At 41.3% G+C, this 24,669-nt stretch overlaps 1 protein-coding gene and 1 long non-coding RNA gene across 18 annotated transcripts in view; one reads left to right on the plus strand and one right to left on the minus strand.

Annotated features, from left to right (window-relative positions):
- Window positions 1-24,669, plus strand: part of LOC110676086 — a 175,069-nt gene that overhangs the window by 53,101 nt on the left and 97,299 nt on the right. The gene's annotated exons all lie outside the window — the stretch shown is intronic.
- The window catches only part of LOC5575816 (folate transporter 1), a 75,445-nt gene that overhangs the window by 3,570 nt on the left and 47,206 nt on the right, over window positions 1-24,669 (minus strand). For all 17 annotated transcript variants that reach the window (XM_021842597.1, XM_021842608.1, XM_021842601.1 and 14 more), the window contains one exon: window positions 16,721-17,273. In XM_021842597.1, coding sequence (XP_021698289.1) covers window positions 16,721-17,273 — 553 coding nt within the window. The remainder of the gene's footprint in view (window positions 1-16,720; window positions 17,274-24,669) is intronic.

Here is a 24,669-nt window from a genome sequence, read left to right on the forward strand (position 1 = left end):
TTACAGAACCTTAGTACAGATGTATATATATCACTTTCAATACATTTTAAAGAGTTATGTGACATCTAGGAGTCAGTATTGATGTGAGTATTGAGGATAGAAATATACTCACTTGATAACTACATCACTTTTTTGAAGTACGTTTTTGAACATGCTCTTAATCACATTTAATCAAACTTCTACCATCACATGATCATGTTTGAGTGGGAAAATAAACCTTTAAAGGTTTTAGCTGCAAATATTTGCAAATAAGTTAGCAGCGTGCCTTCCAAGTTGTTAGTTGTTACCAATAAAGGCAATGATAAAAATTTTCATAGAATTTATTACATACCAGTCTAATTGTAGCTAACTGGAATGACTGCACAATATAATAAAATTTTCACTACTAATACTTCAATTCAATATTAATAAACTTGCAACATTGTACTTTGATTTAATGAGTAGTTTTAGTTAGGGCGCTGAGACAATAAAACCCTAATATATTAGTAATGGTACAACAGCCATTCTAATATATATGACATGACTTCCCAAAGTGTGGAAGGACCAACATTAACATGTTATTTATTTTGTGCATCAAAACAAAACCTTCAACAAAATTCCAGTATCTATGGATCCAGCGCTAAAAATTGTGAGAATAAAAAATATATTAAGAAGCAAAAATATATTAACAAATAATTCATTAATTATTGCATAATTAGATATATTTGAAACATAAGGTTAATTACATTAGGTGACATGTTCGTTATTCGGTTTTGGTAGAAGATTGATGTGAAATTGGCTTTATCAATTCATAAATATTTCAAGTATTTAAAGCCTGTCCACGTTAAATTTCGGACACCCAAATAATGGCAGCAAAAAAAAGTTACTCATAATTCAACAAAAACAATTGTTTATTTCAGAATAAAAGAGTTATATCTATAAAATAAACAGTTGACAAGGATGTTAATCCTTCTTTCTGTAAAATTCTCGAACTTTCTGTGGTACACCCGCCATCCGTGTCCGAAATTTATCGTGGACAGGCTTTATTTGGTATATACATCTCCGGCCCTTAGAAAATTGTTCAATAGCTTTTTTATATACACATACTAAAAAGTAGGCTTTTGAGCATGTGAAGCAACTCTTAGCAGGGAATCTTTTAAAGGTGGAAAAAAATTATCCTTATATATTGCTTTTAATGTATAGATTTCATGGTTCTTTTCAAGATATTAAATAATTAAGTTAATTTTGGACACGGAAGGAGAGATAATTGCAAAGTCGATTTTATGCACATATAATTATTCATATAACAGAGCCTTCGCATTACTATCTCCGCATACTAATAAGAAATTTTGAGGTGATATGAATTACGACATCAACCTAGACGGAGTTTTGACAGTCAAAAATAATTTATTTGGCAATTTCTGATGGTGTTTGCCACCAGATATTGAGTAAAATGATTTATGACCGTTTCGTAGAACAAATGGAACCACTGTGCAGCGCCGGCCACGTTCTTACGGTCATTGGAGAAGAGAAGAGATGTTAGTGTGACATCGATTTTTACTGAAGACCGAATATACCTCTGCATCTTCATGTTTGTCACGGGAAGAAGTTCTGTTAGTGGGTGGGTTGAAAAGCTACATGATCAGGATTCAACTTGGTAAGTGATGCGATGTATGTAACTTGTGTTTAAAAAGTTATATATCAATACAACGATGGCTTAAACATCAAACTATTCAAAGGTTTGAATCTTGAAATTTCATATAACGTGAATAAGCGCTTATGTCAACAAGTGTCGAACCATTCACAGTTTGTTAAAAAAATACACGAGAACGTACATGTCCTGGTACAAATGTGTTTTTACAAGCATTAAACGAAGACGTGTAGTTCCGGCGTATAGAATAGAACTACAGACGACCTGTTCCGGTGGTAAGAGTCCACCAAACGGGGTAACCCCAATTCAAGGTGTGATGCGAAAAACCGTGCTGAGGAATGAATGGTCGAAGGGGTGAAAAAGATGTTCGGCCGTTAACGGAGCCTGTGGGGCACCTGGGCACCTCTCACAGTATTTTGTCCCTTACCGCGTTAATGCAGGGCTCTGGCTTGGTGGACCTCTTTTCCCGTGCTACTCGTGGGATCCAATCATGAATACAAACTTAAACCAAAATCAAAATAATAGTAGTAGTGCAGGTAGTAGCAGTAGTAGGGAAGCGAACCCCTTCGCAAGAAGTGGGTTAGCTAGGTCTCCGTTGAGGATAGCGGAAGCAGGAGGAGGCAGCAGTGTACGTAGTGCCAGGGCTGGAAACCATATTTCATCCCCGGCTAACGCATCGGGTGAGGTTATGGATGGAGCGTGGTTGATGAGGGCCATCAATAAAAGTAGAGATGGGCTCTCTGCGATGGAAGTGGCTGCACAGCAGCTCGACTCCATAATTGACTTTGCGTCCTCGAAGTCTAACATCAGCAAGGACCTCAAGCAGGCCCTGTTCAGACTTCGTAAGTCGATGTTCGCGGCCAAGCAGAACCATGCTGAACCCATGGCGACTGTGGCTGCGGCAGAACCCGTGGAATTGAAGGTGCCGAAGTCTACCCAGACGGAGCCCTTCGCCTTCGCGGGTAGCCCCAATTGCAATCGCAGAAGCGCGCGAGGCAGCCGTCAGGGGAGGAGCTACCCGGCGGCGCTCGCAAGGCCAGGCGGATATTAACCCCGAAAACCGGCAGAAGTGCCGGAAAATCGGACCCCAGCCAGGCGTCCCGGAAAGCCGAGAAGGGTGGGCCCGAAAAGGCTGGCCCCTCACGGAGTGATGGGAACAGGAGGTTGCGACCTTTGAGAGGTTCTCAATCACCACAGGTTAGGGCGGATCAGGGGGGGACGCCCCCTGGACAACCGTAGTGAGAAAGAAGAAGAAGGAGAAGCAGGAAGTTCAGGAGCGCAGGGATACCAGGCCTAAGAAAAGTAGGAGGGTAGGTGCCAAGCGCGAAAAGGGTGATGTGATCATCATCAAGACGGAAGAGTCCAAGTACTCGGAAGTCCTGAAGGCGATGCGCAGTGACGCGAAGCTCGCAGATCTTGGAGCCGACGTACGCAGTGTCAGACGCACTCGTACAGGTGAAATGATTCTCGAGCTTAAGCGCGACAAGGAGCGCAAGGGCGCCGCCTACAAAAGTTTGGCGGAAGAGGTCCTTGGCGGTGGTGTCGAAGTGAGGGCTCTGACGCAGTCAATGACTCTGAAGGTGATGAACCTTGACGAGATCACCAACGCAGAAGAGCTCGTCACAGCACTGCGGCAACAGTGCGAGATTCAGGTGCCCACCGCTGCCGTTCAGCTACGGAAAGGTCCGGCAGGTGCTCAGGTGGCCTTAGTACACCTACCTGTGGCGGACGCAAATAAGTCCGCTAAGGTAGGCAAGATCAAGGTTGGTTGGTCAGTATGCTCACTGAACATACATGAGCAACCGGTGATCTGCTTTAGGTGTAGGGAACCAGGACACAAGTCCTGGGGCTGTAAAGGCCCTGATAGGACCAAGTTGTGTAGGCGTTGTGGTGAGGAAGGTCATAAGGCACTAGGCTGCAAGAACCCTCCCAAGTGCTTGATTTGTTCCAGCAAGTCCGTGAACAACAATCATCCAACGGGAGGCTCAAGGTGCCCGACCTTCAAACGAGCCATTAACGAAAAGTCACAGTGCAGGTAACGCAGCTGAACCTGAACCACTGTGACGCAGCTCAGCAACTGCTGTACCAGGCAGTTGCTGAGTGGGGGACGGACATCGCCATCATATCGGACCCATACCGAGTACCCGCCGGCAACGGCAACTGGGTCGTGGATGGATCCGGAAAAATGGCGGCGATATGGACGACGGGTAAATACCCCGTCCAGGAGTTGGTGTCTACTACCTACGAGGGCTTCGTGATCGCCAAGGTAAACGGGGTCCTCTTTTGTAGCTGCTATGCGCCTCCGAGTTGGTCGACCGAGCGGTTCATGCAGATGCTGGACTGCATAACGACCGTGTTGACAGGGCGAAGGCCAGTAGTAATAGCGGGTGACTTCAATGCCTGGGCCGTGGAATGGGGAAGCCGTATCACGAACCAGCGAGGTCAAATCCTGCTAGAGGCACTGGCCGTGCTAGATGTCGATCTGGCTAATGTTGGTACCAAAAGTACCTTCAGCCGAAACAAAGCGGAGTCGATTATCGACGTTACTTTTTGTAGTCCTGGTCTAACGAGTAGTTCGAACTGGAGGGTAGACAATGCCTACACTCACAGCGACCACCTGGCGGTTCGCTACAGTATCGACTACAACAACAGCAGGCAGCGCGTAGAGGAAGCGGCTAGGTCACGGCCAAGCCCTCGTAGGTGGAAGACATCGTACTTAAATGACGAAGTACTTAGGGATGCGCTCCGTCGTGAGCGTAACCTACTCGGCCTAAGCGGGGACGAACTGGTAGCGGTGCTTTCGCGTGCGTGCGATGCGACCATGCCTAGGAAAGTCCACCCTAGAAATGGGAGACCACCGACGTACTGGTGGACTCAAGCAATTGCGAACCTGCGCCGTGCCTGCCTACGGGCCAGGAGGCGGATGCAGCGAGCACGTACCGAGCAGGAGCGTGAAGAACGACGGGCGGTGTTCACCGCTGCCAAAGTCGCGCTGAAGTCCGAGATAAGGGCAAGCAAAAAGGCCTGCTTTGAGAGACTCTGTCAGAGTGCCAACGCGAACCCGTGGGGTGATGCCTACAGGATCGTTATGGCGAAGACAAGAGGTGCAATTGCTTCTACGGAGCAATCTCCACAGATGCTGGAGGGGATCATCGAGGGGCTCTTTCCGCGCCACAACCCTAGCCCATGGCCTCCTTTTGTAGGACAGCCGGGGATTGGGGCTGGCAATGAGGATAGAGTAACCGATGAGGAAGTTGTAGGGATTGCAAAATCCCTAAGCATGGGGAAGGCACCAGGTCCGGACGGAGTTCCAAACCTGGCCCTCAAAGTCGCAATCTTGGAGGCTCCCGGTATGTTCAGATCTGCTATGCAGATATGCCTGGACGAGGGAGTATTTCCAGATGCGTGGAAGAGGTAGAGCCTGGTACTATTGCCAAAGGCGGGGAAACCACCTGGTGACCCGTCGGCGTATAGACCAATATGCTTGATTGACACGGCGGGGAAGGTGCTCGAGAAGATCATCCTCAACAGACTGTTGAGGTACACTGAGAGTGTAAATGGTCTCTCAAGCAACCAGTTCGGCTTCCGGAAAGGGAAGTCCACCGTAGACGCTATTCTGACGGTTAAGAAAACCGCTGAGATAGCACTCCAGCGTTAGAGGAGGGGGATTCGCTACTGCGCAGTAGTGACTCTGGATGTAAGGAACGCATTTAATAGTGCCAGTTGGGCGGCTATTGCCGATGCGCTCCTGCGTCTGGGGATACCCGAGTACCTGTACAAGATTCTCGGAAGTTACTTCCAGAATCGGGTATTAGTCTATGACACAGAGGTGGGTCGGAAGTGCTTTCACATAACCTCACGAGTCCCGCAAGGTTCCATCCTGGGCCCGGTGTTATGGAATGTCATGTACGACGAGGTATTGAGATTAAAATTCCCGGCGGGTGTGGTCATCGTTGGCTCTGCCGACGATATTACGCTGGAGGTCTACGGTGAATCGATCGAAGAAGTGGAATTGACTGCAGCCCACTCGATCGCAATTGTGGAGGAGTGGATGAGCTCCAGGAAACTGGAATTGGCTCACCACAAAACTGAGGCGGTTGTTGTCAACAACCGAAAGTCGGTGCAGCAAGCGGTGATCAGTGTAGGCGACTGCACGATCACTTCGAAGCGCTCCGTCAAACATTTGGGGGTGATGATCGACGATAAGCTTACCTTCGGTAGCCACGTCGATTATGCCTGCAAGAGAGCCTCCACAGCTATTGTGGCACTGTCCCGGATGATGTCCAATAGCTCTGCGGTGTACGCCAGCAAGCGAAAGCTTCTGGCCAGTGTCGCCTCGTCCATACTGAGGTATGGTGGCCCGGCTTGGGGCACGGCCTTAAGTACCAAGAGCTACCGTAGCAAGCTAGAGAGTACTTATAGGCTAATGTGCCTGAGGGTTGCGAGCGCGTACCGTACCGTGTCACACGATGCACTCTGCGTCATCACCGGTATGGTGTCTATTGGTATCCTTATCATGGAAGACATAGAGTGCTTCGAAATGCGCGGCACAAGAGGCATACGCAGGACTGCCAGACTGGCCTCCATGGTCAAATGGCAGCGTGCGTGGGACAGTTCCACCAAGGGAGTGTGGACTCACAGGTTGATTCCGAGGTTAGATATCTGGGTCAATAGGCGCCATGGGGAACTAACATTCCACCTGACAGGTCCTTTCGGGCCATGGTTGTTTTAGACAGTATCTACACCGTTTCGGTCATGCGGGTTCTCCCGAATGTCCAGTTTGTGCAGGTTTAGAGGAAACGGCGGAACACGTTTTGTTCGTGTGCCCGCGTTTCCGCACAATGCGTGACCGCATGTTAGCCACATGCGGTCGGGACACGACTCCGGACAATTTGGTCCAGAGGATGTGTGAAGACGAGTTTGGCTGGAATGCCGTTTCATCGGCTATCACCCACATCGTCTCGGAACTGCAAAGGAGGTGGCGAGTGGACTCGAGGAGTGGCTAGTGCAGACGCTAAACAACAGGTGGTCCAAGGGTTCGCAGTCGGCTACGTAGGTCATACCGGTGCCCTACGGTCGAAATCGACCCTTACAGCGATTAAGTGGCCGCGGGGAGAACATCCTGGTAGCGCTGCTGTCGTAGCGCCGGCCTACTGGGTTGGTACGAGCCTCTGGTTGTTCGGGGCAGGTGGAGGCCCCTTCGTCAGCAATCCCAGCTGGTGCTAGCTGATAGGGCCTGAGCCTTCAGTAGGTCAAATTGCGAAGCCCGCAGTATCAGTTCTTGATACCTGCGGTGCAGCTGGGCGCGGGCGTAGTGGTCGACCCTGCCCGCTTTCAGCGGACAACGGGAGGTGAGGACCACCTGGGAAGCTTGCAAAGCGCCAGCATGCTACCTTGGTGGACCCCCTAAGCGTGTCATCGATGTTCGTTGCTGCATGGCTACGCAGCTAACCTGGAGGATGCGATGTGCAATAGCCCCTCTCCGAAGCAATGCCTTCTTGGTGGTCCCGGAGAGACGAAGGGTTTGGCGGCAATGGAAATGGTTTAGTGGGTCGGGGGTGTAGTCCTGTTTACTGCTTGCATGTAGTATATGGTCCCTAACCTCACACGGCGTCTGTTGAGCAGATTATCCCCCCATTGCTTAGAAGAAAAAAAAAAAAAGCATTGAACGAGCTCCCCAGTTGGTAATTTATCCTCGACTGAACAGTCACAATCTCAGCGTCAACACGCTTAAGCAGAGATACAAAATCACGCCGATGACACGCGAATGAAGTGCTAACTGAAAAAAAAAAACACTCCGAGCTTCCCAATGTACAGTCACCCCACAGTTATGGATAGCACACAGATATGGATCAGATTTGGATTAAAACGGGAATATCTCATCAAATAGAGTTGCAATTACGCAGAACACATTTTATCTACGTGAACCATAAATCTGTACAGCATCACAATCAATTGTGATATGCTTATTCATATTGTTTCCGTCCGTAGGAAATAAAATGTCAAGCGTATTCCCAGATGCGTTGATTCATAACTGTGGGGCATTGAAACCCATACCACAGTTATGAATCAAAGATAAGACTATTCCAAAACAAACGCCAAAACGTATGCTTTCACTAGCACACCATTCGTTTATCTCGCAGATAAATTGCTTTTATAGTGTTTTGATCGATAATATGAGTCGATTTGATCCATAATATGGATCCTCCTATCCCACTGATCCACATCGTTTGCAATTTCTATCGAAATCGTCACTTTTTCGTAAATAACCGGGTATTTTGAGGTGTATTCTCAAAAACAACTATATTCCGCAGTACCAGGGAGGTAATTTTGTTCTGTACAGCTTCACCATGTTTTTTAACCGTATTTTGTTCTGAAAAATGACCCTTAGTTGATCCATAACTGTGGGGTGACTGTACTTTCCAAGCGAACGAAGCCAACCGAAAAACACTCCAAGCGCGCACTGAATCAGACAGCTTGGGCCTTCGCAAAGCACTCTTACTCATTGATTTCTCCGACATTCCTTTAGAAGTTCACAAGTACCTACTTCTCCAATGGTTTATCTCGTATTTCTTCCAGGGTACATGCATTATGGAAGAACAGCAAGGATCAATCTTTGCATACTCATGGTATACCCCAAGTGGTAATAGTTGAATAACCTTACTGTCGTAAAGGAAACTTCTATCTAGGCAACCTTGTGGGCTCAGTTTTTGCTACTTTTAGAAAACATGAAATGGTTAACTTGCATGCCATGCTGAGGGCTAATTAATAACGCAATCTATGGTCATTTCTCAGTTAACAGTTAAGCGATGTTTATGTTGGTGACCTCAATAGGAGATACGTGATTGCGCTACTTTTTCTCAAATGTCATTTTCCCGAATGTAAGTTCCCCGAACGCTAGTTCCTCGAATGACCATTTTTCCCGAATAACCTGCTTCCCCGAAAAGTGATGTAGTTCAAAAATGCACCAGAACACACTTCAGTGACATGGTGGAAAACTAGAAAGAACGATAAACTATCAAAAGAAGGAGATATTTGGTCATTCTCGACTAAACAGATATTGCCAAAGATGCCGAGTATGATGAAACTCGAAAAAACCGCATATCAAATGAAGAAGGGTGTATATCAGTTGAACGGTTCATTTACCACCCTGAAATGGATGAAGTTATGACAATGCCCAATAGCGAATTATTCTGGAAAACGGGGTATTTGGGGAACCGACATTTGGGGAAACGTAGCACATCCGAAATAGGTCTATTGTTTGGTATATGTACCACATGCAGGGCCGGAAACCGACTGGTGACGAAATAAAAAAAATCGTCATCCAGTATAATAACTCTGGCAGGTCGTCGTTTCGTCATCGACGAAAGATGCACGACTAATTTCAATCCAAAACCGTCAACGAACAATTTTTTCTTCATTTCGTTTGCTCCCCTTTCCTACAAAAATAAGGCGTTTATTGTATACTCGCTTGCTACGCACCAAACGACGAATGCCATCACAGAATTGCTTGTATTAGAAGTGAACCCGCTTCTCATAATTCTATAACAGCTCTGTTGGTAAGCGCGTAAAGTTGACGATTTAGAGATTATTTGTTCGCTTTTAAACGTGTTTTGTTTTTGTTTCATTTTTCCAAAAAAGGTTCACAATTTATCGAACACACGATTAATATTTTAAGACGGCTCAGAGCTCCCAAACGAACATTCGTCCATAACGAAGGAAGCTTATTTGTTCGTGGCAAATAGTCATCCAACAATGGTTGTGTGACGATGACGATTCTTATTTTAGTTTCGTCATCGACTTTTTCCATTTGACGGCGACGATTGTCTACCCTGACCATCCCCAACGGACGATTTCAAGTGAGTTGTCGAAACTACACTGAGTATTGTGGGCAGTGATGACGATGCTTAACACTATATCTAAGCTACCAATTTGAGAGACTTCAGTCTGATAAAATACTCAAGTATTACAGATCTTGAATTATTCAATATAGACAATCGCCCAAACTTTATATCATCTACTCAAGAAGAAGTGTTTTGACATAATGCTCAGCTCGAATAGAATCAGTCACAAATTGACGAATTGGTATGTATCAGATAAGGAATCATTATCTGATCATCGCTATATCTTTTATGAACATTGAAATGTAACTGCACAGACTTTTCGTTTTTGTTATCCGCGGTCAGCAAACTGGGCACTCTACATTGAATTGGTTGAATACTGTCCATCCATTGAAAGTCCGAGAGTTTTGAATGATGTCGTTAATATTTCAACATTTAACATTATGGCAGCTTTTTAAAAAGCAGGTGTTCTGCGGTCTATGAAGACTACAAGAGGTACCCCATGGTGGAATTCCGATCTGACAAGACCTAGGAAACAATGTAGAAAGAATTGGAACAGACGCCGTTCAGCTGGATCAGAGTCGTTCAATTCGGCTCGCAAGGCCGACAAGAAGACTCTTCGATCTGCTGAACGATCCGGCTGGAGAAACCTTTGTACAAATGTTTCCAGTTTGAGTTAATTCAGTCGGCTGAACAAAATCCTTGCAAAGTTTAAGTATTTCAAAGCGAATGAAATTCGCTTACCTTATGGTGATTTGACTTCTTTTGGTGAAGAAGATTAGAATGTTTATTTAATACACGCTTCCTCGAATTTGTGGACATAGTATCTACGGATGAACCAAAAGTCTTTTCATGAAGTTATGAGTCTCGCCAAAAAAGGTTATTTTTGACACCCACCCACCCCTTCGTATCACAATTTGTATGACCATTTTTCAAATTTTGTATGAGCTGTAACATCTTCAAGACACCCACCCACCCCCTTTAGCGTTATGAAATATGTGAATAGGCCCCTTGTAAGTAGTTTTGCTACTGCATTCCTGGATCCTGGAATGATATTAATGGGACGTTTATCCCGAATGGGGGTCGTGCTTCGTATGAGAAATCGAAGAGTTTTAGACCAATCAATCTGACTTTCCTTTGTGCCTTTGATAACATGTCTTTCAATGCCATATTGGATCCTGCACGAAACCATAAGCTGCCTACAACGATTACCAATTGGATATATCTAATGCTCAAAAACTGACATCTCTTCTCGACATTACGCCAAGATGCGTTTTGGAAATTGAGTGTTTGCGAATGCCCGCAACCCAAGCAAGTGAAAAAAGCTGACCAAGATCACAATTTGTTGTTCTAAAGTAACTACTGACGTTCATAATCAGCTATTGGTTTGTTGGGGATAAGAGATAAAATATCAAAAATAATATCAAAAATTAATATGGAGAAGTAGTGAACAATATCTGGCAAGTTTATTGATTGAACAACAAATCAATAGGATGATGTGCTAGTAACCATCGTATTAAGCATTGATCAGTGAGAACTGCAATTTCCCCAGTATTGCAGTGAATGATGCTGATACAAACCGATGCCAAACAATTCTTTCTCAAAACGGCTTTAGCATTGTACAATAACATTTTAATAAATCTTGATCTCTTTTTGGAAATAATGCGAAGAAAATGCATCTTACCGTATTCTCAATCCGTCGTATCGTTTTCAACTCCGTCGCAATCAGTTTCCAGATTCGTCTCACAACTTACGGCTCACTGTGTGTATTGAGTGGTTAAAACACAACATATCAACGCTATAATAAAATGTTTCAATAGAATATATAGATCTACGGGCATCTATTTCCTTCAGCATGATGGAATATACTAATTTCCTTTAAAATTAATTGTTCGTCATCAAAATTCAGCCCAAACATATGAACACAATTCCTTTTGACCGTACAATTATGGCATTTGCTCACAGTACAGCGAAAACAACACAATCAAAGGAACCGTATTTTACGTCGAGCGTCGCGCACACATTGATGCGCACAAGCTTTTTTTTCTCAGTACGACGGATTGAACTTTGTTTACATTCTCAATTATACGCGGCGGTTGAGGAAATTTCGTAAAATTTGATGATTTATTGAAATTTTACGGCGTGTGATTGGAATGGAATCCTTCAGTGAAGAAGTACGAAGGTTTTCCATAGTGAAAATAAGTTCCCGGCGAAGTAAGTCACCCACCGGGGGCGGGAATAAACTTGTGTTGGAAAGTGGTGTGGCTCAGTCGATCGCTAAGCATTTCTCTCAAATCGTGTTCGTCCATGCGATTTCGGTGGAAAAATGCAAAGTGGATAATTGAACTGAAGTTATTTACCGAAATACAGTAGTTTTATTGCATTTTTGGTGTAGAAGTGTACAAATCATATCAGCTTTCACAAAATTACACTTGGATAATGAATCTATGTTGCAGGTAAGTTTGAATATCCGCCGTAGTTGAACATTTGAAGTTTGATACGACGAATAGTAGCGCTTACGACGAAGTAGAACAAAACCCTATTGAAATAAAACCTGACAGATGGCGAAGATTAAACACAGGTAATCAAAAAGCCAGCTACCAGGATCGAACTTTGGACTTATAAATTTTGGTTGTCGGCAGCTATTCTTTATACTTAGTTCAGTTTTTCCATACCAACTTTATTTTTTTGATCTAGTACTCGATCTAACGAAAATCTAAAAGTATATAGTGAAGAGAATAGCACATCCTTTCTGATTTTGTTCCATGATTTTGTAAAGCAGAGCTAACATTTACCGTTTTGTCTCAAATTCCGAACAAACTCATATTCCGGATACTCGGTTTTTGTCTGTTTCGCTGAAATATGTCATTGAATTTCCAGGAAATGGCAATCATTTGGAATTTAATTTCGATGTCCTTTAATCTATTTTATAGTTTGGGAGTTATAATGATTCTTCAGTTCGAGGATAGTAGCACTAGCACATATAGATTTATTTGCGAAATTATCCATTTGAATATGAGATAGAATGAACACAGTGCTCGGCATTTGAATCAAAATGTTGTTACACACTTTTACGTTAAAGCAATACTAAAATAAACCAAATCAACATTATTATCAGTACATCCAACAGCCAACAGTTAGTTTTTGCGAAAACATTGAATTTTTCACAAATATCTGCTTATCAGGGGCACTTGAAATCACTTTTGGCCTTAAGTGTTCGGAATATGAGTCAAAACGGTACAATTAAGCTTGCAGATCTTAATTTCAGATGACTATCTTTTACATTGTAGACTTACAGATTTCATACAGTAACCAACAACTGAAGATTCTTAACTTTAATATGCGACAGTAAGAAATAGAGCGTTACGAATTTTGTAGCCTGGGAAAACTTATTTAGCTCCTACAGTACGATATCCTTTGTTTGCTTTCACCAGTTGTAGCGGCTGGTTTTTCCAAACCATACTAAAACTTAACAGAAAAAAAAATATACGAAGCTGTAGAATTTAGATATTCAATATATAGATTTGATGTTTTTTGGAATTCTAACTTTTGAAGAAGGATTTTAATATTTGAAAAAGAAATGTAAAATCATGGTTTCCAAGTGTAAAGATTTTGAATTGTTGAAAACCAAATAATAACGAATACTCCTTGATTTTCAATATCATCTTTGCTGTAGTTGCTTTCTCTTTATTCAGATTTGGTTCACTGTTTGGCCTGTTCATTAGTGTCAGACTCAGTCAAAAGGATAACAATTGGAAAGAATAATTCAGCAAAAAAAAAGGATTGCAGTTTTGACAATTTTTTTGGAATAAAGCTTAGAAAATATTAAACGTGAAACATACTTATTCAGTTATTGTGCAATAAAAATATTCTATTAATGCAATAAAATAATGATAATATAAAACTGACTCCGCAATGTCTTACAGCACTTGAGCCTATGCAAATTAGTAAATTTTAAAAGCTTTTGCAGCATGTAATTGCAGTTTGTCATTGTATACATTTAAACAGGGTTACCGGTATTAGAATGCCTCATAAAAATAAAAATATTTTTTTTTGATGGGTACACCGCAAACACAAAGGGCGGCGTAAACTTTGTTGATCTTTTTTTTCAACACTCCGCCAAGTATTTATGAATTACTAAACAAACCAACATTGAACCAAGTTTTAATTGTGCATTTTTTGATAATTGCGGCCAATGAATACCCGTTTATATATCTATATTTTCCTCTGAATTTTCTTGGATTATAACATCAAAAGTGCGTAAAAAATTAAAATTACATTGGTTCAGACATTCAGGATAGCCATAGAAACGATTGGTGACTTCTTGCTCTTACTGTTTATGAGTACAGGATCCCATGAAGAAAAATCCAGTTAATCGTAGATCTGCACAAACTTCGTTGTTTCCATGTTACATGGATGGCTTCTTTCTTGAAGATAGAGCTAGTGCTTGTATATAGTATAGTCTGTGGTATGGAGCTATATGCTCTCATTTCTTAAGTACGATTTTCCCTCTCCTTATTTCCTCCCATCTTTCCCTTCCCTTTCTTTTCCCATCGGGTAGATGATTAAATAGGCTCATATATGGCGATGGCACAAACCTCCCAATTGGCAGGTAACGTGCGTCTGGAGCCGGCTTTATACCTGATACCTGCAGGAATACCACCTTGATTTCCTCAAAAGATAGTTTTAAGGATTGATACAGGATCTTTCCAGAATTTGTTTTAAAGATTCATCCAAGAATTTTGTCCAATAATTCCTTGTGGGCTTCAAAGCACAAAGTAAGTAATTTAATTTAGGCGGTTCTACAGGAATTCATTTATAAATTTCATAATTTATTTAAAAAATAAGCATTTCTCCCATTATTTTCTCAAAGGATTTATTCGTAAAGCGCATTTGAATCCAGCCATTCCAAGCATTCAGCTAGAAAATACTTTAGGTATTCTTTTTGAACACTTTCCTAGTACTGATGCAATAATCCTTCCAGGGGTTGTTTGAGAAAGTTCTCCAGAAATTTCACATGTTTCAGTAGAAATGCAACAAGGAATTTGCTTAGTAAAGTTTGCAGAATTTTTGGTTTGGAATCAAGAATTTTTTCATGAATACTCTAAGAGTTTCACTAAATACTCTTCCATGAATTTCTCTAGGGGATCTTCCAGAATACATTCAGGATTTTCTTCATTTATTGATCCCACAATTTCTCTGATCTACTGGATAGCAAAGCCAGTGATTTCGTTTGGAGGATGACCTACGGTTTACTGCTTCCCACCCCTACATCCCACGATACAAAACTTTTGATCCGTGTGAGTTTTTTTTCAATTCTCTTCACTAGCTTTTTCAGGAATATCGCCATGATATCCTCAAAGGAGATTTTTACTTCATGAGTCTTTCTAGGTTTTTTATTTTTCTAAAGATTCATTCAATGCTTTCTCTAAATATACTTCCATCCAAGCTATTTCCTAGAAATACATTTAGAAATTACATCATTTATTTCAGAAATTAACATTTTTTCAGGAATTTTCTAATGATTTTGGCAATTATTTCTTCCCAAAAAAAAGTATCCGATTCCTAGTCCTAAAATAAATGATTCCTAGTCATTCCCAAGTATTCCTTACATTCTCTAACTTTTCCTCTGAGAACTTGCCCATCTCCTTATTCTTGGTATTACGTTTTCACGTTTTTCAGAGTCTGCTTTGCAGCTAAAATCGCCACTTCCACATTCATTCATCATTTGGCAGGTACGATGATATTTTATGAACAGGGAAGTCAAGTAAATTTTTATGACAAAAAGATCCTGAACCGAGCAAAAATCGACCCAGCCATTTTCAGCAAGGGTTTGCTGTAGCAGTGGACGTTACCATTAGGCTTAGAAAAGACTGTACCGTTTTTCTTCCTAGTATTGTTGAAACAAGTCTTCCAGGTATTTTTAAGAATATTCTTCAGAAATTTCTTGAAAACATTTCAACAGAAAAGCATCAAGGAATTGGCTCATCAATATCCGCAGAATATTCTAATTAGATTAGACCATGAATGTTCATAGAGTTTCACTATATATACTTTCAGGGATTTAAATAGGGAATCTTTCAAAATATTTCCTGGAATGTATTCATTTATTGATCCCATAACTACCCTGATATACATCTTTATGTTTTGAAGCAGCCATTCCTTCTGAAATGCCTTCAGTAATTTTAACTAGTATCGTCTCCAATATTTCTTTGGAAATCCATTGTCCTTCACGGATTGCTTCAGTTTTTCCTACCTTCAAATTGTTCCAGAAATCCTCATTTTTTTCAAAGGATTTCCGTTAGATTTATGTATTGTTTCAATGATTCCTACATTTTTCATTGAGTTTTTGCAGGAACACAGGAAAAATAATGTGTATCGTAAATTTCTGCAGATATGTCTTCAGTTATTACTTAACAGTTCAGTAAAAAAAATTGGTCTGCCGTACGGAATTCTTCAAACATTTCTCTAGAGACTTTCAGTAGCTCTAGGATTTTTTCGAGGAATTCCTCTAGGGCTGTATTATCCATAACTGCGTATTTGTAACCTTTGACAAAAGTAGATATTAAGTAAATGGAATGCCAAGTTTACATTCTATGGCAGTATGGAAGGAAACTACAATTTCTAAAAACCACCAAGAACTCAAAAATGCTTATTTGAGGCTGAAATTTCGAAGGACTCATATCGCATACTGGGTGAATAGTTATAAAATAATTCTGATAGAAATTTCATTGCTACTACATTACGAGGCTCATGTACAATCTCAATGTGACTGTTATGCGGTTACAACTACCAATGTAATAAAACAACTTGGTATTTTTTTCGAATTTTCTAGAACAATCTCAAAGATTTCAGTAAGTTGTTCGAAAGTATTTATTATTTGATGACTCTCCCCGGTATTAACCCGAAATTGTCAAGAATGTCGAATTTGACAAATATGCAGTTGTGGGCAGTGTACCTTAATATCATCCATGGATTGCAAGTTTATCCAAAACTTATTCTGATTAATAAGCTAGCCTAGACTTTCCCTTAAGAAGTCCCCGAAATAAAACGCTTTTATCGCATTAGAGGAAATATGCATTAAAGCACGATGGCCGTGTCAGCTTTAAACTTTTTTTGTTCGTAGCCGTTGCAAAATTTCCCGCAAACTCAAACAATTTTATAACCTCTACCATCTGGGTTCAGCTGGCAAACCACGCCAACCTCCTCCCTTTTTGTCGAAACAACTCTCATACCATCAACGACTCACCTGGCCATCGTTATCATGAACATGTACAGCGCTCCGAACAGAATGTAAACGGTATACGCTGCCCAAATATTTGTCGAGAAGCCGGAGTACAGTATCAATCCACCCTGCAGGGCGGAGCACACGGTCAAGACCCACAGTGTCCACTGCTCGAAGACTCGATTGGCCACGTATCCGGCTGCCATGGCACTGATGGCTCCCAGCAAGGTCAACAAAGCTTCCGCCCCGCCATTGTAGAGGTACTCCTGATTCTGGTCGATTTCCTGCCACAGAAGCTGCACGTAGACTTGCACCTGAATGAAACCAGCCATGGCCAATGACCACCACAAGCTCCACTGCACTATTGTGAGGTTCGAGTAAGCTGCCGTGAAGTGTGTCCATATCAAATTACCAGCTCGATGGCACGAAAATCGAACCTTTGAAGTGTTGCTGCCGTCCGAATCTTGGGGTTTACGACTCTCGAAGGCACTGACAACTGCCGCATTGGAGGTCAGATCAACATCGGATTTGGTTTGGTTGTCGCCATTGGCAGTGACGGTGCCGTTTCGACTACAAACTGCAAAAGAAAAGCATCTTAGCTTAGTGTTTTGTGAAATGTATGCTCAGTTTGGATATCATTCCTGACAAGAAGGCATAAAAATGACTCCCTCCACATCTGACGCACAGTGGGTCGAATCTAAAAATGTACGGTATATAGATATGCAGGCCCATAGGTGTCTTTTGGACGGTTTATGGACAAAAGGTCGAAAGACAAAAGGTCGAAAGGACAAAAGGTCGAAAGACAAAAGGTCGAAAGGACAAAAGGTCGAAAATGATTTGCATGGTGGGAAATTTTTCTTTCTTTGAAAAAAGATTTTCGACCTTTTGTCCCTTCTTTTTTGTTCTTCGACCTTTTGTCCTTTCGACCTTTTGTCTTTCGACCTTTTGTCCTTTCGACCTTTTGTCCTTTCGACCTTTTGTCTTTCGACCTTTTGTCATAGATTCGAATTTAGTTCTATACCATATAACGGTTGTAGGACAAAAGGTCGAAGGACAGAAGGTCGAATGACAAAAGGTCGAAGGACAAAAGGTCGAATGGACAAAAGGTCGAAGGGACAAAAGGTCGAATGGACAAAAGGTCGAATGGACAAAAGGTCGAATGACAAAAGGTCGAATGGAAAAAAAGGTCGAATGGACAAAAGGTCGAATGGACAAAAGGTCGAATAGACAAAAGGTCGAATGGACAAAAGGTCGAATGGAAAAAAAGGTCGAATGGACAAAAGGTCGAATGGACAATAGGTCAAAAGGACAAAAGGTCGAATGGACGAAAGGTCCAAATTGTACCGTTGGAAGGATTATCATACACTCAGTTGCTAACATTTTAACCACAAATTCCTCCCTTCTCATCTGAAATTTTTCCTTCTTTTAAATGATAACTGTTCTTCAGAACTATCGTTTAAAGCAATAATTTGTATTAATGCTATTATTTTCCAAACAAAAGATTCATTTTCTGAATGTCGGTTGTTATTATTTTGATACTCCAAAGCATAAAGTAATTATCATTATCTTTTTATTTGATACATTTTCAATAGAGATTTGTCCTTCTTTTAAACATTGGCTGTTCTTTTGGAGTTATACATTATAGTGATTTTATACTGTTGTATCGACGATTATTCCTTCTTTTATACATCGGCTGTTCTTCATAGATTTCACTTTTACAGCTTGCCTGTATTTTTTTTTTTTCAATTGTAATGTTGCCTTCTTATAAATATCAGCTGTTCTTCATGCTTTACAGTGTTTATGAGCATTTCAATTGCATTTCTAACAAGGGATTTTCCTTCTTTTTAAGTTTTGCTGTTTTAGGGCTATGCATTAGATTTTTAACTGACTGTTGGTTTCGACTGATTTAAATTAGCATCAGAGAAAAATAATCATCCTTTTTCTGGAATTAGGTCCCAACTAGGGTAGAGTCTGCTTCTCAGCTACTCTAACATTTACTGAGAGCTTTTCTGATAATTTGATCATTTTTGCATTTGTGCATCATGCTTTTTATTAGGAGATGATCTGCAACCCAAACCGTTAGAAGATTATTCAAGGAATGCAGGTGTGATGTCACACCACCGACGATCTGAAAGCTACCCGTGCTCTGAATGGAGGTTTACAGAAAACACATACATTACTCTTGGACTCAGACTCATTTCTCTTTCGAACCACCTGATGTTTACTACGAGGAGAGGCTATTTCATATAGCACTTTAACATATGCAGCAAGAAAAGCCTAGGCAAACTGCTTCTCCTAGCCGCCTTGAACATTGTTACAGTGAACCAGCCTCGGCAGAGCGAACCCTCTGCTCTGCAGTCGACTCATGGCGGCACGCCATAGGTGCTATAATTCCAGTATAATCTGAATGACAGCCGCAGTTACTGCATTCCAGCACTCGGCATCCCAACACATGCACATTGAGTGGCATGCACCTCGATGCACTTAAAGTTACACAATTACCAGGAGAACATAAATGACCTAACGAGTCTCCAAGTAAACCGCCTTTCAACGCATCAGAATCGTAGTGTGCTGCGCTTCATGAAAATTCTAAAAGTGCGCGCTAGGAAAGAGTCAACACATGCGCTGCTCGGTGCTACGCTCGCCATCGGTATCCAAGTTGTACAACAACTGCTTAGTAACGAAGAGCCTCTACAGCTATTTTTACCTTATTATGCAGGTGTCTAGATGGTCTACATGATACGGTCGAAGACACGCGATCCAGAAATTACGATTTCGATTCTCGATTTAAAATTTTGTCTTCACATCAATTATTGTGCTGTTTTTGAACAACGCATGTTACGAAGCACATGAGACGCATTGAGAAACTACCCTAAAAAAATCGAGGAACACCAACATAGGTCTCAAAATATACAGTGCACGGATGAGCATGAAAGGAATGTGGCTCTTGCACATAAGGCTATAGCACGTACACAGTAACTCTGGATGCACTACGACCTGAAAAGTCTAACAAAATTTCACCAAAATTTGTTCTTCCTAAATTGTTGTCCAATCGACCTTTTTTGTCATTCGACCTTTTGTCCATTCGACCTTTTGTCCATTCGACCTTTTGTTTATTCGACCTTATGTCCATTCGACCTTTTGTCCATTCGACCTTTTGTCTCTTCGACCTTTTGTCCATTCGACCTTCTGTCATTCGACCTTTTGTCATTCGACCTTTTGTCCTTCGATCTTTTGTCATAGATTCATATAACCCCACTAGAGCGTGTATCATGTAAGGACTGTTCATTTTATAAAGTGGACCTTGTACATGCAATATTTTTTTAATTTATCAATGAAATCGCTATCGGTTTTCTATACATCATTCGACTTATGTTGTACAATGATACAATAGATCGATAAACATTCGTATATGATCTTAAAAGTGTGGGTTTTTTTTTAATAAAACGACCATAAAGAGTAATTTTTGTACCTAAGAATGCGGTTAAAGCTCAAAATTTTGCTCACTTCTATACAAATATAGTTTCTTTAGTAGTCGAAACCAGTTTTGAACACACTTATTACTTTAGATTTTTGCTGGGAGCAAAAACATGGTTTCTCAGCAAATTTGGCCATAAGGAATAAATCACTAAAGTGATCTAGTGTCAGAGACTGGTGGAATATTATTGATGTTTTAAAAACTCTACCTCTAGTAGAATAGTAAAGGATACCAACATAAATTTTTTTTCATAAAATTTAGGATTTTTTTTTCATGCAAAAAATAATGCTTAACTTTGGAGCGAGTAATGGCGCTCAAACCAAAGCTTTTTAGCTAGGGTACTAGGTGGAAATACCTGTGTCCCATCCCTGGAAGACGAACGCGCATTGAGTGACATTAACTTTCTTAGCTGCGTCACTCCCAACAATGATGAAACCATTACATTCACACTTACACCCAATTACAAAAAGTATACTTAACCACACCTACACTCAATTTCAACCCAGTCGCATCACTCGCTTATAGTGAATCCTAGACCATCACCCTTCCCTTCATCCAACTCCTTGACATCTATGAGGGCGTCGGTGAGTCGCTGGTCTCTCTTCATGTAGGTGTCATATCATCATTTTCCTTTCCTTTCCTCGTAACAGAGAAGATGGGCGTGGCTGACAATGAACATTGTCATGTCTTTTCATTTCTGACTTCCGATTGGATAGCTATTCCATCCAAAATAGTTCTCCATGAGCAATTGGAATAAGAGTGGTAAAGCAACTAACATGACAGTTTTCAGTATGCAATCTACGAAATACTCCGTTACCACGCAACGCAAAAAATAATGCTTAACTTTGACGAACAGTTTTTCTTAGGAGTTTTTGCAAAAACTATTTAGTTCTTCAACCAAAAGCATTTTGTAAGTTTTTATATTTCCATCAGATTCTAGAATAATAGTTTAACGATGCACAGAAAACCGATTACGATTTTATCAAAAAATAAAAAGATATAGCATAAACAAAGTGTCCACTTTATAAAATGAACAGTCCTTAGTCGAGTCTAGTACACTGCAATGAAGACGGCCTTACAGTTGAGTTCAAAATATGCGTATCGGTCAAAGGATACCAATAATAGTGAAATCAAAGCCGAATTTAGTAGATTTTCATTTAATTTTACTCCAAATGTTTGATTTCGTTATATATACACTACCCGCCATAAGTATGGAATCGCATCATCTAGTATTGCAACACCTCAATTGAATATTGCAGCACCCCCCAAAAAGTTTAGCATCACCCGTAAGCTATTACACTAACGACGCAATATCTTGGAAACCTTAGTTTCTAGAAAGCTGCGGTCTTCAGCAAAGTTGTTCAGAAGCCTTACGGCGTTCATCAGCTGAAATTTTTAATGCGCCATTTTGCCGCTACGTGGCGCTAGTGTGCATGTAAATTGGTCATATTTTAGACGGCTCTGGCTCATGAACCTGACCACTTAGAATGTTCGTGTCTTCAGCAAAGTTGTTCAGAAGCTTAAAAGCAATGTGAAACAGCACTGATTGGTTAGCATTTTGCCGCTACGTGGCGCTAGTGTGCATGTAAATTGGTCATATTTTAGACGGCTCTAGCTCATGAACCTGACAACTTAGAATGTTCGTGTCTTCAGCAAAGTTGTTCAGAAGCTTAAAAGCAATGTGAAACAGCACTGATTGGTTAGCAATTTTGCCGCTACGTGGCGCTAGTGTGCATGTAAATTGGTCATATTTTAGACGGCTCTGGTTCATGAACCTGACCACTTAGAATGTTCGTGTCTTCAGCAAAGTTGTTCAGAAGCTTAAAAGCAATGTGAAACAGCACTGATTGATTAGCAATTTTGCCGCTACGTGGTGCTAGTGTGCATGTAAATTGGTCATATTTTAGACGGCTCTAGCTCATGAACCTGACCACTTAGAATGTTCGTGTCTTCAGCAAAGTTGTTCAGAAGCTTAAAAGCAATCTGAGGCAGCACTGATTGGTTAGCAATTTTGCCACTACGTGGCGCTACTGTGCATGTAAATTGGTCATATTTTAGACGGCTCTGGCTCATGAACCTGACAACTTAGAATGTTCGTGTCTTCAGCAAAGTTGTTCACAAGCTTAAAAGCAATCTGAGGTAGCACTGATTGATTAGCAATTTTGCCACTACGTGGCGCTAGTGTGCATGTAAATTGGTCATATTTTAGACGGCTCTGGTTCATGAACCTGACCACTTAGAATGTTCGTGTCTTCAGCAAAGTTGTTCAGAAGCTTAAAAGCAATGTGAAACAGCACTGATTGATTAGCAATTTTGCCGCTACGTGGTGCTAGTGTGCATGTAAATTGGTCATATTTTAGACAGCTCTAGCTCATGAACCTGACCTCTTAGAATGTTCGTGTCTTCAGCAAAGTTGTTCAGAAGCTTAAAAGCAATGTGAAACAGCACTGATTGGTTAGCAATTTTGCCGCTACGTGGCGCAAGTGTGCATGTAAATTGGTCATATTTTAGACGGCTCTAGCTCATGAACCTGACAACTTAGAATGTTCGTGTTTTCAGCAAAGTTGGTCAGAAGCTTAAAAGCAATGTGAAACAGCACTGATTGGTTAGCATTTTGCCGCTACGTGGCGCAAGTGTGCATGTAAATTGGTCATGTTTTAGACGGCTCTAGCTCATGAACCTGACAACTTAGAATGTTCGTGTCTTCAGCAAAGTTGTTCAGAAGCTTTAAAGCAATGTGAAACAGCACTGAATTGTTAGCAATTTTGCCGCTACGTGGCGCTAGTGTGCATGTAAATTGGTCATATTTTAGACGGCTCTGGCTCATGAACCTGACCACTTAGAATGTTCGTGTCTTCAGCAAAGTTGTTCAGAAGCTTAAAAGCAATGTGAAACAGCACTGATTTGTTAGCAATTTTGCCGCTACGTGGCGCTAGTGTGCATGTAAATTGGTCATATTTTAGACGGCTCTAGCTCATGAACCTGACAACTTAGAATGTTCGTGTTTTCAGCAAAGTTGGTCAGAAGCTTAAAAGCAATGTGAAACAGCACTGATTGGTTAGCAATTTTGCCGCTACGTGGCGCAAGTGTGCATGTAAATTGGTCATATTTTAGACGGCTCTGGCTCATGAACCTGACAACTTAGAATGTTCGTGTCTTCAGCAAAGTTGTTCACAAGCTTAAAAGCAATCTGAGGTAGCACTGATTGATTAGCAATTTTGCCACTACGTGGCGCTAGTGTGCATGTAAATTGGTCATATTTTAGACGGCTCTGGCTCATGAACCTGACCACTTAGAATGTTCGTGTCTTCAGCAAAGTTGTTCAGAAGCTTAAAAGCAATGTGAAACAGCACTGATTGGTTAGCAATTTTGCCGCTACGTGGCGCTAGTGTGCATGTAAATTGGTCATATTTTAGACAGCTCTAGCTCATGAACCTGACCACTTAGAATGTTCGTGTCTTCAGCAAAGTTGTTCAGAAGCTTAAAAGCAATCTGAGGCAGCACTGATTGGTTAGCAATGTTGCCGCTACGTGGCGCTAGTGTGTATGTCATTTGATCATATTCTAGCAAGCTCTAGCTCATGAACCTGATTACTTAGATTGTTCGTGTCTTCAGCAAAGTTGTTCAGAAGCTTAAAAGCAATGTGAGGCAGCACTGATTAGTTAGCAATTTTGCCGCTATGTGGTGCTAGCGTACAGCTGAGAGAGGAGACAGCTCACTGACAGTTGGCATGTTTTCTTGCCTTCTTAGACTTCTTTCTTTAGTTCTTGGGTTGTGCACAACGGTCTAATGATCTTATTTTGGTCAAAATCATTCACTCATTGTTGTTCAATGTGAAAAAGGTATGAATGAAAAAATCAATAGTAGTTTGCCAACACACGACTATATTTAAGTATTCAACTTTTTAAAATGTGCAGTCATCGAAAAACATCTAGAAAGTTTAATTACCTTTACCTAAATTCTGACGGTATTTTACGCTTTGCTTTTCAAATGTGTGGTTTTCCAGTGTCAGTTTATGACAGGTTCCCTTGTCTTTTGGGAGCTCGCAATCTAAGCCATCTGTCTCCTCTCTCTCAGATGTGCAGGTAGATTTGGTTATATTTTCGCGGGCTCTAGCACATGATCTAGACCACCTAGAATGTTCGTATCTTCAGCAAATATTTAGAAGAAGGCATTTTCTACGAACCTGTTTACTTAGACAAAATTCAAAACATTGTGGAATATAATACAGTGAGGACCCGATTTTGTCAGCCCCTCGATGAATTTTAGGCTGACAAAATGGGGAACCTGACAAAATCGGGTCATTTTATTATGTTCCTGTTTTTCAAATTTCGACGTGTTAATGATTGCTTGTGAACCGCGTCAAGAACTTGCATGGACTTTTAAGAGTTCATTAAAAAATTACGACCCCCTTTCACCTCCACGTAACAACTTTTGTATAGAAAATTTTAAATTTTTCTTTGAACCGTAACACTATGTAAGACCCCCTCCCTCC

The sequence above is a fragment of the Aedes aegypti genome, chromosome 2 (assembly GCF_002204515.2).
Source record: "Aedes aegypti strain LVP_AGWG chromosome 2, AaegL5.0 Primary Assembly, whole genome shotgun sequence".
NCBI lineage: Eukaryota > Metazoa > Arthropoda > Insecta > Diptera > Culicidae > Aedes > Aedes aegypti.